This window comes from Botrytis porri, assembly GCF_014898465.1.
Source record: "Botrytis porri strain MUCL 3234 chromosome Unknown BPOR_006, whole genome shotgun sequence".
NCBI classification, from domain to species: domain Eukaryota; kingdom Fungi; phylum Ascomycota; class Leotiomycetes; order Helotiales; family Sclerotiniaceae; genus Botrytis; species Botrytis porri.
This window is the reverse complement of record NW_024066080.1, coordinates 645548-663285: the sequence shown is the minus strand read 5'-3', so window position 1 is coordinate 663285 and position 17738 is coordinate 645548. Positions and strand designations below refer to the sequence as shown.

Sequence of the window (17738 nt, the reverse complement as noted above, 5' to 3'; positions counted from 1 at the left end):
CTCGTATCCTCCGGTCTGGTCGGTCGACACAGTATGAGCCGCGCGCTTGAAAAGAATGACCAGACTTCGGCCGGTTCTCATCTCGCATCCTGCGCTGCAGTCTGATGTTCATTTTTGGGAGCATATTTTGGGATTCATATTACATTGTGTATGTGCTTGATGTTCCTCAACTTTGACTGATAACTATGAAATTACCTCTGATGTGCTGGCACGACCGGTCTTCAGAATTTGAGACTCGATTGTTATGATGAGTGAAGCTGGAGCCTAGCATTTTAATGGCGATTCTTCTTGTACAGATGAAAGAACCGTTTGAGGTCAACCCACATGGCCGTTAGCAAAGGACGCTTTCTACCTAAGGGCAGCATGAGACCCCGTTGAACCTCAACTCTCATGTCAAAGCTTCATACAATATAGACAATTCTACCCCCAATAACATACGGTCAATGTCCCAATTGCAAAAATATAGCGTTTCATGCCAAAATAGTACATCATCGATGTGGATGCTGGCTTCTAATGCCATTTTTTAGCCCCATGCACATTATATCGGAGAAATCGGCCGGGACAATCTCATGAAAGTTTTTCAAAAGCATTATACCTTGGCTTTGTCGCGGCCACAGGGTCAGTGAGCCCTTGGGGTAATCACTGCGCCACCAGGATCAATGGGTATAGACATGTAATCTGAATGTAAACAGGTCTCTGAGCCTAACTGAGAACGAGTACACAAGAATCGCGCAGCCCAATTTAGAGGTCTTGTTGGAAAACCCTGTGCCTAATATAATGCTAGGTTAGTACATCTTCGCATCTCCCTTTTCAAGCATAATTTATCTGTAACTCCAGTATCCACAGTGTCGAACAGAGTTGCCCCTAGCACTGAATCCCTTCGATATGTCGTCGCATCATGATGACGAGAATGTTCACTACTCAGAGAAGGTAGGCACTGCCGAGCAGCAGAAGCATGCTACCAGGACTTGTGAGTTACTATGTTCTGACGCTACTGAAGCTCTGTTGGCTGACCATTGGTATCTGTTAATCACTAGACACTTACAAGAGCTGTCGCCGAGGTGGTAAGGATGATGAAAGCTCTCGGAAATCTGAAAGCAAAATTCGCATTCAAGTTCGAAATGTCTCCTGGAGCCCAATAAGAGCGTCTTTAGTTAGGGAGTTAATCGGGAAAATTTATGATAAAGACGAAGCACGGTCGAGATTCGGTCATAATAATGCGAGCCATACCATCAAGTGGACAGTGGATCAGAGAAATCATGTAGCACAACTCTATACATACGATGTTTGTATGTCTCGTTGAGGCAAGTCATTTCATTGCAACACTCTGCTAATAATTGTCAGACGCAGAAGGGCCACCTGGAGATTTCAAACACCCCCAAGGAATATGGATGCAATGTAAGTCAACATCATCATCTGTAGAGTAAAATGTTGGGTGACTGATGTGCTCTGAATATATAGATAACACTTTGCTCGGCTCTGGCTATGTCTTGAACACAACAGATAATCCAAATGCTCGAGAAGACATTTTGAATAAGGCGAGAGAGCATTTCGTACACAGAAGGCCTCATCCCAAGACTATAGAAGGAGACTGGACATATGTTGAAGAAGAAAACGGAGAGAAATACAAGCTTTATGAACGTAAAGATGAGGAACGTAAACATGATGAACGTGTAAACCCCCATCATTGGACTACAGCTAGAGCTGAAGTTGATCTGCCTTGGCTTGCTAGCGCTAGAACCGAGATAATCAAGAGAAGTGTTACTTCACCATGTGAGTTGCTATTTCAGCGAGCTACAAAGTCGAGAGTTTTAAGTTAGTAAGAGGAGTTTAACTAACGCAAACCCTAGATCAATTCGGAGAACACAAACTGCAAGTCCTCAACGATTGCGAGGTAGAATTGGATGTGGCGACCTTGGAGAAATCATTGGTCGACTATTTCTCAATTGACCCTCATGCAAAAAAGGTAAGCACAATTGAAAATTCTCTCAGGCCTCAATTCCTATTCCCAAATCTCAATTACTTGATAAGGCTATTGTAAGCTCGCTCTGGAGACAGCTTTTGGATCCCCCAGACTCTATCGTTACTTCTATTAACCAACCAACGTTTTAGTGGGCCTATTTGCGAATAACAGAAGAGAGGAATAGAAATGGAAGAAACAACTTTTCCATTTCAAGATATCATCCAAAGGATCAGAAAAAGCCGTGTAAGTTCACCTTATATTCAAAGCGCTAACTGCTTGTCTATATAGTATAAGCATTTACTGACAAACAACTAAGACCACACGTCGAGCAACAAGAAAGTTTGGATTACCAACAATACCACTGGCCAAAGCTACCAAACGGTACATAGGCGACTCGATACAACCAGCAGATTCAGGGCAACTGTACATAACGAAAGTCACTGGAAACTTGATTGGAATGAGAAGGGTCGGCTTGTCCTTAAGGAAATCAGTAATGGCAAGTCAAAGGGAGATGAACCTTCCCGATCCCGCTCCAACTACGAGGGAGAGGAGAGTGTTTATCAATCTAGCAACGAATATCAAAGGGGTACAAGGCCCGAGTCTCACTCTACTTATAGACGTTCTCCTAGTATCAGCAGTCGTGGCGGCAGTAATCAGGAAAGAGCCACCGATGACCGGCACAGGGAATATCGACCTCGTAGTAACAAAAGCTTCGCACTCTCCGAATACGAGCGAGATACTAGAAATTTCCCAGGCTTCCTCCCCCGTCGCAAAAAATACAGAGTTGCTACCTTGGACTCGAGCTCCGGCGTTGAATTAGATGTCTCGGGACGAGCTACCTCCTTTTACCAACCTTCTTTAACAGCCGGTAGTGGGAGTTCAATCTCAAGTATACATACACATTCACGTGCACCGACACAAGCAGAAGAGCCGAAAGAAAGAGACCGAAAATCCTCAAGATTTAACAAGGTAAGGGAAGCTTTCAGCTCAGAGTACAGACAGGAGAGACCACGCAAGGGGAACCACAAGAGTCGCGAAAGGTTGGAAGAGAAACAGATAAAAATACAGGAGCGGGAAGAGAAGAAGCGGAAAGATAAAAGAGAGAAGAAGGAGGAGCGGGAAAAGGCAAAGCGGGAAAAGGAACGGGGGAAGGAAAGCAGGCAGAGGAATAATAGTGCAGATTCTCCGGATTGGGAATGGAATTATGGACATAGAGAGAGGGCTAGGGAACCCTCGGCTCGTAGGAAGGTGAAGCTTGAGGTCACTTTCCAAAAAGTGGATGGAAGAAGTAGGAGGAGTAATGGGTGGGTATTTTGAAGGGGTTTGCTTTTCTTTGCTGCGCTTTGCTTATTTAGGTTTTACTGTTATTTTTAATTCCTATTTTTGGAGATCATGGTTGTCTTTGGAATGGATGTTGTAATTATTTTGTTGTATGTTCCTGTTTTAACTTGTCGAATGTTTGATTCCCCTCATACTTTAATATCTCCTTTTCTTTATAAGTATACATACTCTACATACGTACATGTATATATCATCCTCCCTTCTCCCTAGAATAGGAATAGGGATTTGATATAGTAGTTAAGTCATACATAACCTATCACACAACTTTATTTGACCTAATAGACCCGATAGAGTCAATCAGTTGATATCAAAACACATATCATGTCATTATAATCTGAGACCTGAGATCTGTAATTTGCAGTTTGAATTTTTGATTCTTGATTTTTAAATAGGACTAATCATATGAAAAGTATATTATATCTATTCTCTTTGATATAATAATTAATACTGGAAAATATAGTTGATTAATATAATCTATTAGTTATTTTATAATCCTACCCCAGGACAAAAACCCATTCACATCAAGTTTTCCCAATCAAATTCCGAGAAATGAATGGGAAATTATGATTGGATCCAATGAATATATCGATATCTCAAAAGAATCAACGGAGAACCAGTTTTCGGAATTTGGAATTTGTATGTGTACATACATACATGTACAGAAGCTTAAGGAGTTGGTTTATTATTTCGCGTATAGATATTTACGTGCTGTCCACATGTAGTCAGTATATGATTAGATCTATGCACTCGGGTAGGATGTACAGGAAGGGAGTATGTAGGTAGGTAGGTAGTCAATTCAATATTTGTTTTACGCGGAAGTCAGAAGTGATAGTTATGATTAAGGATGGGATGTCGAGGCTCGATTGGTATGGAAATAGAAATGGAAGAGGAAGAGTCGAATCGTAGATGAAAATTTTCAATTTCCAATTTTAGGGTTAGATTGGATATGGGATATAGGAAATTTAGAGATGTGAATATAGATAATGTATAATATATATTCTTATATTCTAATCTTTTTATATTCTATATTCTATATTATAAATTCTTTATTCTATATTCTAGAATTAAGATTAGTATCAGTAGTTCTATGAGATTATTATATAATTTGTTATATTCCTTTTTTATACTTTCATAATCAACTTTATGTTTTGTAAATCCGATTTCTTTTTTCTTCTGTTCTATCTATTAAGAAATCAAAAGAGAGGCACTCATATATTCAAATACCCTACAGCCTTTACTTCTAATTCTAATTCTATTCCCATAACATAAAATATCATAACACAACACAACCCATCCCATCCCAACCCAACAGCAAGAAGCCCACACCATTCCCTTCCCTTCCCTTCCCTTCCCTTCCCTTCCCCTCAACTCCCCATCAATCACCCCGACATCAAAAAACTATTCACACTCTGCAACGTCGCCCGACTCGGATTCGCATCCGGCATCGAAGTAGAAATCCACGTTAGTCTCCTACGGATAAAATCTTTATTCACCAACCTCTCTTCTTCCTTTACCTCTCCTCTCCCAACTTTCACATCCCCCTTATCATCGAAATAAAGACACAGCAGAGAAAGCGCAACACCTATTGAGAGATCCTGTCCCGATTCGCACGCGATGATGATTTGTAATTGTATTGAAGGGTCGGAGAGTTTGTTTGCAGAATATGTATCAAGATACTTGAGGAAGAAAGAAGAGATAATTGGGAGAGCGACGCGGAGATTCTTGCTTCCTATTTTTTTGGAGCCGAGTCCGATATCGAGACGGGAGGGAGAGGTGGGCCACGTTTCTTCGGGGGTGGGTTTTGGTAGGAGGACGATGGTGCAGGTATTGGTATTATTGTTGAGAAGTGGAAGCGCATCGACAGTCGAGATGGAGAGACAGGAAGTGGGTTTTACGATGCGGAGTTTATGATTAGACCCGAGTGATGAACTTGTTTGATGTATCAAAGCTTCAATAACTCCAGGTAAATCTTCTTCCGATGTCTCGAATAGGACTTCTTGATTTGTCCAGAAAATATGAGGAGTAAGTCCATGAGCCCAATTTTCCGTATCGTCGCCTGCGCCTTGGATATAACCGCCCTCACTAATTTCCCCGCCTGAAACCCTGCGCGAAACGGTACAGCAAATAACTGGATGAAAATCCTCAAAGATCTCGCTTGTTTCCGAAATTTGAGATTCGGGAGTTACCCAAATGGGTCTGATGGGTTTGTGAATCTTCTCGTGGAAAGATTCAATAGGAAGATTGAGAGTTTGAAATGCTTGCACGAATTGAGGAATCAGATTGGCCATTTGGGCTTGCTCGGAATCGGAAACTACTTGTGGGGGAGAGTAGAGCGTATGAGCGGTTGGAAGATCGGGGAAGAAAACCCGGTTTAGTACACAACACCATATTGGGATTGTTTTGCTCAATGCATCAGGCATACCTTTTTATCATTAGTATATTGGAGCGAGAAATAGAATCCAAGAAATAACCAACGTTTTCCACGTCTAGTAGAATCTACAATGATACATCTGCATGAAGCTTTCAGCGTATACTCTATTCAAACCTCACTTGAGTACCAACCCATCATATTTCCCAATTATCTCCAAAAGATGTAAATTCAATCTTCGGGAGCTGAATTTCCAGACTCCGGTATGACCATCGGTACTTTTGAAGTATGCACTTCCTCCTTTCTTGGTGGGATCAATATACCAGCTTCCACATCTCTCATTTGCTATAAGTGGTCTATTATATGCATTTGCGACCGACTGGGCGAATTCTGCGTCTTCGAGAATTGATCGAAGTCGATTATGTATGGATAAAGTACTTCGTTTGATTTCACCAAGGGTCTTTGAGAAATTGTGATTTGCTTGCTCATTGAAGACAATATCCGCCACTGTTAAAGGCATTGGAGATATCAGCTACTTAGCTGTATGTCAAGAAGGCCGATTTAGATTTCAATATGTTGGAGGAGTGAGGGATATCGAATTGTGTTTCTGGAAGCTCAAAAATTCTGGTGGGGTTTCATTAATTTGGGCGGTGAGATGTGGCAAAATTAAAGATTGAATTTCACCCAATACCGAAAATACCTAAAGCCCGGGAATAAACCCCTCAAAATGTTCTTATTTCCCCAACGATGTATTTTAGTTCCCAATGTGGATTGATGAGGATAGAAACTCTCGAGGGATTCCTTAGATGTGCAACAGATGAGTTGGAGAATGTAGTGTTCACCGCTTCCTGGCAAAGCAATTTACAACCACATCAGTGCACAATCCATCTGCCAAGAAGGTACAGCGTTTACCGGACAATGTTCATCATCGGATTTCACCAAATCTTATATTCTAGATCTTGTGCATTGGTTGTACACGCTACACATTTCCAGATAAATCTCCAGTGCTGGAGAATGTTAAATGATGTTTCGGTCGATCTCATTCAAATCGTGAATGTTAGGAATCAAAAGGATGTTCACAGATTGGTTTCTTGTGTAGGACACGATTGAATTTGTTGTGCATGCTCCCCATTAACCGGGAGCCCAAATAACCTGACTCGCGGCGCCTCGTGTTTGAATTCTTGAATAGCATTGGCTAGAGAAATTTTTGAGATGCTTGACGTCTAAGTAGCTAGATGCAGCTCCATGAAATTGTGTTGATCATGAAATAAGCGATCTTGTTGTTGGGCTCAGCTTACACTACCGATGTGGCCAAGATGGGAATTGTTTTTGGGAACAGCATGTCGTCAAACATGTGTTGTTCGGTTATTAGATGAGAGGAGATGTGATACCATCTACTATGGGGAAAGCGCCAGGTGGAAAATATCCGACCTTGTGCATATCTAGGTAGCTTTAGTATCATGTAGGTAGGGTCTCCTGCATCCGCAAAGACTCAGCCTAGAATGATGACTAATATATTGTGCCTGACGATTGTACCACCAGCTCATGCGATCATTGACTAGAGAGGGGAAGGCGGCACATTTAACGGATGAGCTGCCATATAAACATTGATGGACGAAGTGGATGAGACCAGCGATCTGTGGCGTCCCCCATTCGGCTTCATGCGCGAAAGACTTGGAGAGTATGGTGCTTCACTAAGCAATTTGTCGAGGGAACATAGCATGATATGATATTCTAGAGATGTAGTACGTATCGTCAGCTGTTCTCGCTGGAGTCGCTGGATATCAACAAGATCATCTTCGGCTGCTGAGGAGACTACCCTTTCAGCCGCGCGTCGGTAATGTTGAGCTCAACAGTAGAGGTTCTACCCCTTTAATCATCAAAATCGACCGTCACAAGATCAATTAAACAAGCTTACAGTTGGGCTGCATACGCACTGTCCCTTACAACTACTGTAGGTAATTGATTTCCCAGCTTGAATGGGCACTCTGCAGCAGCTGGAAAGACTCCCAAGCCATTCTATGGAGTCTGATAAATCCATCGCGCATAGCGGTACCGGAAATCAGGATCCGACTAGTATGTACTGTAGACTGGAGTATCAGCGTGGGGGTCCATTTATTAATTGCAGATGCAAGAAGTTGATCACCAGAGATGAACGAAGAGATGAACATTTTTATTATTATATATATCTGATCCTTTGACGAATATCTTCTTCTAGATACCCAATGTTCCGAGTAGCCGTAAGCGATTAGATGAAGAGAATGTTGGGTTGGTTGGTTGGTTGGTTGGTTGGTTGTGTTTGAAGTGAAGTGTAGAAGTGAAAGATCTCGGGCCGTCAATGTGATTATCAATGTGGGGAGTGGATGGAGCGAATGGAGAGGAGAGTGGGGTTTTGGGTGGAGAGTTTTCTCACCTTTTGTCCCTTGGCAGAAAAAAATATGAATAAGCCAATCAAAGGAATTATTTGTACGAGATGGCTGGGGTTAGCGAGTGACGTATGTTTTTGTGTTTTTGCTCTTTTGCTCTTTTGCTCTTTACTGACCGACGGATGAAGGGTTTTAGACTCTTTTCCATACCCAAATAAGTACCGACCATGACATCCCATCCATATGCAGCGTGCACCAACGCGAGTTTGCGAGATGTGCATGGGATGATGGTTTGTAAGGCGGATGAAAAGTTGCAAAGGCTGTCGAATGTCTCATTGTTTTTACCAATAAAATTATACTCCAGGGACGTGTGATAATTATCTTGATATGATATGGGTATGGATATGGATATGGAAGAAAAGGTTAAAGCCAAACTTCTTTCCTGACTAGGATCTTTCAATCCCTGGCTACTACGAAGTAGGTAAGATACCTCGATACCTACCTTTCCCTACCTTTCCCTACCTTTCCCTACCTTTCGTACACCTACAGAGTACTTCGTACATTATTCATGAAGGAGCACGCCTTAGTAAGGAAGAAGGCAATTTCATCCTTGCCTACTATCTAGAAAGCATCCAATCAAATTTATCAATCTTCCACTTCCGTACTGTGAATATTCGACCTCGTCCTTTTCCTCTCTCACACATACAATACATACAATACATACCACACATACAATAATAAATATCATATTCCCCCCCCCCAAGAATGAAATTGAAACACACAACACCTCTTCCCTTCCCTTCTCTTCTCGTTTCTTCTCTTCCTTCCACTTGGCAAACAAAATAACATTTCCACACTTCTCCTCCGACGCCGCCATCAATCCGCAGCAAAACTTGCTTTTATCACTTAAAATAATTAGAAGTGGAGGCTTCCCAAGGTCTTGGCATCTTGGACTAGAATTAATCGTGTATGGGTGGTGAGGAAGTAAACAACCCTTTCAACTCACCCTCTTCGCTTTCTTCCAAACATTAATTTTTGATTTTACTTTGATAATCATCATCTCAAAAGCAACATCTGCGAAACCTAGCCGCACTAATTCGACGTGCTTTCCGATCATTACAAAAAGGTGTCTGTCTGGGAGGAAGAGCGAACATATATTCATAAACGGCGGAGCGGCGACTGGGCGCGACCAGATTTCGAATGCTGCGACATCACGCAATACTTTTGAGGGAATCGACTGATTGGGGTATAACGAGCAGAAGAAATCCAATCGATTGAGCTACAATATCTCCCCTCCCCCGCCGTCAACAGTGCCTTTTCGCTAGCACGATATCGTTACCGGTACCAATCGATTGCGATTGTTCTAATACATATTCTATACCGATCGACAACCATCTAAGACAGCCAAGATGGCTTGGGATCACCTCTCCATCAATAAACCTCATTTGGTTTACATAATCTTGGGTGGCTTCACTTCATTGTTTATGCTGTGTTCCTCCTTCATCAAGGAGCGCATGTATATCGGTGAAGCCACTGTCGCCACGATTTGTGGTATTATCTTTGGACCACATGCCGCCAACTTGATCGACCCCGACACTTGGGGCAATACCGATCAAATTACTCTAGAGTTCTCACGAATCGTCCTTGTTGTTCAATGTTTTGCCGTCGGGGTCGAATTGCCTAGGCATTACATGGAGAAACATTGGAGGAGTGTAGTCTTTCTCTTGTTACCTGTGATGACCTTTGGATGGTTGATCACGAGTCTTTTCATTTGGTGGTTGATCCCGCCGCTAAACTGGCTGCAGGGACTTTGTGTTGCAGCATGTGTGACGGCGACGGATCCTGTACTCGCTAGTTCGGTGGTTGGAAAAGGAAAATTCGCAAAACGAGTACCGAAACATTTGAGAGATCTTCTATCTGCCGAATCAGGGTGTAACGATGGAATGGCATTCCCATTCATCTACCTTTCCTTATATTTGATTCGATTCCACCTCAATGCGAAGGAAGTAACATTCGATTTCATTGTCATAACAGTTCTTTACGAGTGTGTTTTTGGTGCAATTTATGGCTTCGTTGTCGGCTACATTGGCAGGCACGGAATCAAATATGCCGAAAGACACGATTTAGTCGACAGAGAGAGTTTTCTCGTGTTCTATTTCGTCCTTGCACTATTCTGTGCAGGTTCAGGGAGTATCCTTGGAGTTGATGATCTCCTTGTCGGCTTCGCGGCTGGCGTTGGCTTCTCAAACGACGGTTGGTTTACTCAGAAAACAGAAGAATCTCATGTTTCCAACGTCATCGATCTCCTTATCAATTTGGCATATTTTGTTTACCTTGGTACCATTATTCCGTGGGAACAGTACAATGATGCGGAAATCGGAACTTCGCCATGGAGGCTCGCTGTCATTGCTATCTTGGTCATTTTCTTTCGACGAATACCAATCATGATGGCACTAAAGCCTCTGATACCTGATATAAAAACTTGGCGAGAAGCTCTGTTTGCTGGTCACTTTGGACCTATTGGAGTGGGTGCTATCTTTGTTGCTATTCTTGCGAGGGCCGAGCTTGAGACTGACAGTACAACTCCATTAACTGATTATCCTGACCGAGATGCACCGAACTGGGAATTGGTAACGGTAATTTGGCCAATTGTAACCTTCCTTGTCATTTCCTCTATTATCGTGCATGGATCCTCTATTGCCGTCTTTACTCTAGGCAAGCACATCAATACCCTGACACTCACAATGTCATATACCCAAGCTGGGGACGATGGGCCCTCTTGGATGAATCGTCTCCCTCGCATCTCATCGATTTCCAGATCTCAAGCTAAGACAGCAGGCTCGGAGACGGATGGCGAGGATATGAGGCTGGATGAGTTACCACCAGGTACCCTGCCACCCGCAGGAGGAATTCCCGGAGGCTTCTTACGCCGTCAAAAGGAGGAGGATAACCCAAGTCGCGCTAACAGTCGTCCTTCTTCGATAATTCCGCGACGCAGGAAGAAGAAGTGGGACGATGGAGTAGGCCCAGGTGGTCCTATCAGCGAGTCGGCGATTTATCCTGCTCGACGAAGTCGCGACTACTCAACTGGACATACATCTGATACATTAACGCCCGGCGGATCTTCGCCTGATAACGAGAAAGCCAACATTGATGACGAATCAAATGAAGGTGAACTTGGAGAAGTCCAACACGATCCAGAGATGGAAGAAATCATGCATCATGGCGAGAAGGAAAAGCGACATGATGCGCACATGTCAAATGCTCAACAGAATCCCGACAAGGCGGAAATATATGACGAAGGGGACCATATCATAATCGAAAATGAAGACGGTGATGTATTGAAAACCCTCAAAAGTCCAGAAAGAGGAACCCCCAAGGAAGAGTTTGAGAATTCCGAAAGGGAAATCAAGCAAGGCCCAGAGAAAGCCTACAAGAAGTTCGGCAAGATAATGGGTGTTTGGAGAAATAAGGACGAGGTCAAGGAGCAGAGCGAAGGAGAAGGTTCCAAGGGGAAGAAAGGAAAGGAGCCTCGCAAGACTCGAGGTCCAGCACTGGCTTACCAGTATGGTAGATCTGTAAGCCTGTTCTTTTCCCTTTAGGGTGTTACGATCAAATCACTAATATAATTTTATAGATTATTGTGGAAGACGAAGACGGAGAGGTCGTCAAAACATACGAATTACCTCCTGACCCCAACAGCAAAGCCCCCAAGTCCGGCGAGCCCAATGCTGTTCGCCAAGGAATACATCGTATGGGTACATGGACGGGACTTGGTGGTAACAAGGTAGACAACTCTACCAAAACAGATGCTACAAGTGCAGAACCGGTTCGACAAGGCATAACTCGAATGGGCACATGGAATTTCGGCAAGAATACACCAAATACCGACAACAAAGGGGCTGACGAGGAAGATGATGATCGTCGTATTCGATTCACCATTGGAGGGGCAGGACGTCGTCTGACTAAGGAAGATTTCTTGAAAGAAATCCAAGGTTTAGACCCCAAAGCAAGATGTGAGATTGTCGAAGAAAGCGATGCACCCAGGGCAATGAAGGACTTGGCAAAGAGAGACGCCAGTGATAAAACACAAGGCAGCTCAAGGTTGTTTGAAGCTCAAGACACGCAACTTGCTGCTGGTGCGCAAACTGCACGAGTGGTTGGAAAACAAATGGCCAAGGCACAGGGCGCGAGAATTGACGCAAACAAAGAGAGCAGTGAAACAGGAAGCAGCAAGAATGATGCGCCTGAGACGGCTGCGGAAAGAAGAAGAAGACAAGATGCTTTGAAAGGCGTAGATGAAGATGAAGAGGCAGATGAAGCTAGAGGACGGGGAAGGGGACGTGGACGTTCTCCTAGTCGTGGCGGCAATGGCCCAGAAGAAAAAGAAACGCCAGCAGAAAAGCGAAGACGGGAAGCAGCTCTTGGAGAAAGCGTACAGAGCGATAGTGATGATGATGATACTCCGAGAGTGCCACCACCAGCTGTACGCAGCAGGGGCATTAGATTTGCACAGAGTCCTGTGAGAGGGAAGAAGTAGTTATGGATATATTATGTACATGCCGGTGGATTTTAATGTTTTTCAAAAGGGGTTGATCTCATGCCATTATGTTGTTGGGGAAGAGATTACGACTATACTTGATGATGTTGCTACGAAAATCATGAGATGATACCTATGTAGATGAGCGAACTGGCATTCTCGGAAGCATGATTGTTGGGTGTTGGGTAATTTTGAATGGGTGGTTATACATAGCATATGGAATAATGTCATAGAATGGTAGAATTTTGATTGGATTGTTAGTTATGGGTGATGTAAAAATATATGATTGACCATGAACAGCATTTGTGTTACTGTTATTGTTACTGTGTGGATGTGGTCGGTCCTAATTTGAGATTATACTCAGAATAATGATGATAAAGGTTAAATGACATGGACAACGCAGTTGATGTGTGAATGGAAGAGATTCTCTAGGTATATTTCTTGGTGACTTGATGGATTATTTTACCATTATTATTTACATCATGTCCAGTAGATTCAATATCTTTGAAAAATTTCGACGAAGGTTTGTTGTCGTCATTGATGAACAAGGGTACCTTAACCAATGAGCATCGTTATCAAATTTATAGGACCCCCACGCGCTTCTTAAATTGCCGAGCAAGTTGAACGAAGATTCATGCTATTTTCGCCTCCAAAAGTTTCATGCTATCAACAACTAGCTACACCTTTCCAAAAACACAGACTGACATCAATCTACGAATGGTCGGCACCTTACAATCATGAGTCAAAATAATAGAAAAGGAAAAGGAAAGGGCAGAGGTGGACAAGCAGGTTCGGGCGACAATTCTCATAGCAATACTCCAAATGCTGGTCGACCACAATATATGACTGTTGGACCTGGAAGTGCACCGGAAAGTGCTGCAAGATTACAAGCGCTCCTCGACAATGATTCTGGGTATGGAGGCAGTGTGGCTGGCGAAAGTTCGAACGGGGTTCCATCATGGAATCCTACACTGACACCGGATAGACCTACGCCTCCACCCTCTTCCCTTCCTCGAGGACAATCAAACGAAGTTTCTGAAAACGAGAGACGGTCGCAGGCAAATGCAATACATCAACTATGGTACAACCAACATCGGGTCACTCTTGGCAGATCAATCAATCGTGTGGTGGAAACTTTGAAGTCCTTGCAGGAAATGAACGCACAATGGCCAGCGATCTACCCCTCAGTTCAGCGCGAAGAATCTCAACACCATCGACAGGACCCACGGCCAGGCTTGGTACATACGCAAACTGGTATCAGGTCATCAACACCTGAACCTCGTCCTGGACAAGTGCGACGTGCTATGACATCTATTGGTGAGGGTAGCAGCAATGCGGAGTCGAGTCAAGCCGCAGAATCAAGATCGACTCCGGAACCCCGACTCGTAACACCTCAGATTGCACAGGAGTTTTCTATCTTGAAGTTGGATTTGAAGTTGGGATCCCTACATCAAACCGAGTTGGTACATTCTTTGGAAAAGGCTTCGATCGCATCTCTACTTGATGGAAAAATTAGTTCGAGCATAAATCATTTACTTTCATTACGTGAGCGGATCGAAGATTCTTCGAGTAAGGTTTTAGTAACGGGAGACTTGAATACTGGAAAATCGACATTCTGCAATGCACTTCTGCGACGAAAGATTTTGCCAGAGGACCAACAACCTTGTACGAGTATATTCTGTGAGGTTTTGGATGCGAGAGAAAATGGAGGAATCGAAGAAGTACATGCGGTACACAAGGAAACCATCTACGATCGACATGACGAAAGCACTTTTGACGTTTACACGATTCAAGATTTGGAACAGCTCGTCCTTGATAACGATACCTACACACAATGCAAAGTTTACGTCAAGGATGTACGCACGATTGACGAGTCCTTACTGAATAACGGAGTGGTGGATATTGCAATCATCGATGCGCCTGGTCTCAACTTGGATACTACGAAAACAACTGCGGTGTTTGCCCGACAAGAAGAAATTGATGTAGTCGTCTTCGTTGTTTCGGCGGCCAACCACTTTACACAAACTGCGCGAGAATTCATTTGGGCGGCAGCGGCGGAAAAAGCATATATTTTTATGGTTGTCAATGGATATGATAATATTAGGGATAAGGAACGATGCCAAAAAATGATTTTGGAGCAAATCCAAGGTCTAAGTCCTAGAACCTTTAAGGAATCCTCTGAACTCGTTCATTTCGTATCGAGTAATGCTATTCCAACTGCTGCTCTCGGCCCCCCTGGTCCACCAGGTGGAAGTGGTGGCGGAAGCGGTAGTTCTAGTGGAGGTAGCGGTGATGGACCAGACTTCGATGATGGTTCAGATCCTAAAGGAAAGGGCAAAGGCAAGGACAAGGAAAAGATTAGAGACTTTGAGATTCTCGAACAGTCACTGCGTCGATTTGTTCTCGAGAAGCGAGCTAGATCCAAGTTGGCTCCAGCAAAGACTTATTTACTCAATGTCTTGAGTGATATTCAAAGTCTTGCCACCGTCAATGCAGAGGTTGCACAATCCGAATTGGATCGTGTTACCAAGGAACTAGCAGATATCGAGCCAATGCTCGAGGCTTCTCAAAAGGCAAAGGCCGAAGTCAGCGATGATATTGACCGAACTATTGATGCAACATGCAAGGGTATTTACGATTACACCCGCTCGACGCTCAACGATACAATAGCTAGAACAGCTGATGGCGATCTTGGTATTCCATATCCAGGACTGTTCAGTGCTTTCCAGTATGCCGATGACATCAAGGAGGCTATCATGTCCGAAATCTCTGCTACTGTTTCTGCCTGTGAAGAACATGCACGTCGTAAGACAGTCGATGGCGTAACACAGATCAAGCAACTTGGCATCTTACATCTCGGTGATGAGTATACAGATTTGAGCTTCCGAAGCGGCATCATGTTCAAGCGCAAGCGTGATATTCTTGCTAAGCATCTTGACATTGAGACTGAATTGTGGGATTTCTTTGATTTCTCTACTCTACTTCAAAGACAAGAGAAGATGGCCGGAACTGGTATGGCAATGACTGTTGCCACTGTTCTTGGTAGTCGTGCAATTGGCGGATTCGGATGGGTTGATGGTGCTCTTTCTGCCGCAAAGATTATGGGCAACAACAATTTGCGTAGACTGGTCGTGCCAGGAATTTTAGCAGGAGGTATGTTTTGCATTTTTCTACGTTTTATATTCTCACTAATTTTTTTCCAGCTATCGCCGCAGCTTACTATGTCTTGAACCAAATCCCTCAATCACTTCCGCATCGTCTCTCCTCTAAGATCTCTACTCAACTTGCCGCCATTGATTACGTACACTCCAATAGTGATCGTATCTCATCATCCGTACGCAAGGTTCTTCGATTTCCTGCCGATAACCTTCGAGTTGGTCTTCAACGTTCAGTTGAACAACTTGGTACCAAACGTGAAGAGACTAGAAAGATTAGAGGTGAAAGTGAAGTTGCCAGAAAATATTTTGGTAACTTGGTCAACAAAAGTGCAGAAATCAGAAATAATGTCGAGAGTGTGGATTTGGAGGGACCAGCTCCAGGAGTGGCTGCTGCATACGATGCTTAGATTCTTTGTTATACCCCAATATCTCTTTTTCTTCTTATGCGTCAATGACAGCTTTCTCAGATGAATAAAAAATGGCGTTTTCTGAGGAATTTATTTTTTCTAAATACAATTAGGGATGGATTGATGGAACAGGTGATGGATGGTTGGTGATGTGGAAAATGGAAATATGAGTGGCGTTGGTCGTAAGCTTTAGGATTGATTGTATGGCGTACCTAGCTACTTCGGACTCCCCTCTCCACTTACTTTACTCAGTAGAAAAGAAATCAAACGAAAAGTAATATCATATACATTAAATATATCACATGTGAGATATGCGTTTGTGTTCCTACCGCCGGTGAGCTTGTTGCCAGGCCATATATCAGTGTATGATGAGCTTCCTAGATGAGTGGAATCCCCGGTGAACTTTTTGTAAATGATTTGCGGCTTTTCCCAAGTTTAGCTTTAGTGCTTATTATAGTTCATAAATTACTTTCGGTGAACATGCCTGGAGCTCCAGAATCAACATCAAATGGGCTCATGGGGGTAAATATTATAGGCCTTAAATATCAGGGTACAATTTAGCCAAGGCTGCTAAGATCCAAGGCTACGATTTTGGAAACGAAGCCGAACCATTACTACATGACGACTTGCACGGCTGCATCGAACACACACCATCAAATAATCTATACGAATTCACCTTACCTTCCCACTTTTCTCCATTTCCCCTTCCTCTCAACCCCAACATCCACTTCTAATCACCACCATGAATGTATGTACCTTTCCTCTCATCTCTCACCCTCAAGCCCCCCACTAACCATCCCCATCTAGATCGTCGAATGGGCATTTGGCAAACGCATGACGCCTGCAGAGCGCCTGCGCAAACATCAACGATCGCTCGAAAAAACACAACGCGAACTCGATCGCGAGAGAACGAAGCTGGAAAATCAGGAGAAAAAATTGATTCAGGAGATCAAGAAGAGTGCGAAGAATGGTCAAATGGGCGCGGCGAAGATTCAGGCGAAGGATTTGGTCAGGACAAGGAGATATGTGGAGAAGTTTTATAGCATGAGGACGCAGTTGCAGGCGATTAGTTTGAGGATACAGGTTTGTGGTTTTTATTGAGGGGATTTTGTTTTGGGGGGTTTTAAGGGGGGAATGTGGGAGGGGGGGTTGGGATGGGGAGGGTGATTGAGAGAGTTTATACTGATTTACCAAAATAGACGGTCCGAACTAACGAACAAATGATGCAAGCTATGAAAGGCGCTACCGGCGTTCTCGGCAGCATGAACCGCAGCATGAATCTCCCAGCGCTTCAAAGAATCGCCATGGAATTCGAAAAGGAAAACGACATTATGGATCAGCGACAAGAAATGATGGATGATGCGATTGATGATGTCACGGGCCTGGAAGATGAGGAGGAGGGCGAGGAAGTGGTCGAACAGGTTTTGGAGGAAATTGGAATCGATTTGAAAGCGGCGATGGGGGAGGCGCCACAGGGTTTGCAGAGTCAGACGGTGGCGGAGGGGAGGGTGGCTCAGGCTGTTGGGGGTGGTGGGGCGGCGGATCCGGGTGATGATGATTTGCAGGCGAGATTGGATAGTTTGAGGAGGGATTGA

General features: G+C 43.7%; 5 protein-coding genes across 5 annotated transcripts; 4 read left to right on the top strand and 1 right to left on the bottom strand.

The window, feature by feature from the left end:
- Nucleotides 1–885: 885 nt before the first annotated feature.
- Nucleotides 886–3280, top strand: EAF01_004735 (uncharacterized protein; the record flags this gene model as incomplete). Its single annotated transcript, XM_038912989.1, has 7 exons — nt 886–970; nt 1038–1289; nt 1345–1398; nt 1462–1773; nt 1851–1966; nt 2113–2206; nt 2280–3280. The coding sequence occupies 7 exons, from the start codon at nt 886–888 to the stop codon at nt 3278–3280; spliced, it is 1914 nt and encodes a 637-aa protein (XP_038771075.1).
- A 1403-nt stretch (nt 3281–4683) lies between these two features.
- EAF01_004734 (uncharacterized protein) lies at nt 4684–6192 on the bottom strand (the record flags this gene model as incomplete). The annotated part of the gene is made up of 3 exons (XM_038912988.1): nt 4684–5726; nt 5780–5814; nt 5867–6192. 3 exons carry the CDS (start codon nt 6190–6192, stop codon nt 4684–4686), a joined length of 1404 nt encoding a protein of 467 aa, XP_038771074.1.
- A 3255-nt stretch (nt 6193–9447) lies between these two features.
- EAF01_004733 (uncharacterized protein) lies at nt 9448–12578 on the top strand (the record flags this gene model as incomplete). The annotated part of the gene is made up of 2 exons (XM_038912987.1): nt 9448–11616; nt 11676–12578. 2 exons carry the CDS (start codon nt 9448–9450, stop codon nt 12576–12578), a joined length of 3072 nt encoding a protein of 1023 aa, XP_038771073.1.
- A 737-nt stretch (nt 12579–13315) lies between these two features.
- On the top strand, nt 13316–16143 carry EAF01_004732 (uncharacterized protein; the record flags this gene model as incomplete). Its single annotated transcript, XM_038912986.1, has 2 exons — nt 13316–15731; nt 15782–16143. The coding sequence occupies 2 exons, from the start codon at nt 13316–13318 to the stop codon at nt 16141–16143; spliced, it is 2778 nt and encodes a 925-aa protein (XP_038771072.1).
- Nucleotides 16144–16681: 538 nt separating this feature from the next.
- Nucleotides 16682–17738, top strand: EAF01_004731 (uncharacterized protein; the record flags this gene model as incomplete). Its single annotated transcript, XM_038912985.1, has 3 exons — nt 16682–16891; nt 16951–17226; nt 17343–17738. The coding sequence occupies exons 1-3, from the start codon at nt 16886–16888 to the stop codon at nt 17736–17738; spliced, it is 678 nt and encodes a 225-aa protein (XP_038771071.1). The 5' UTR covers nt 16682–16885.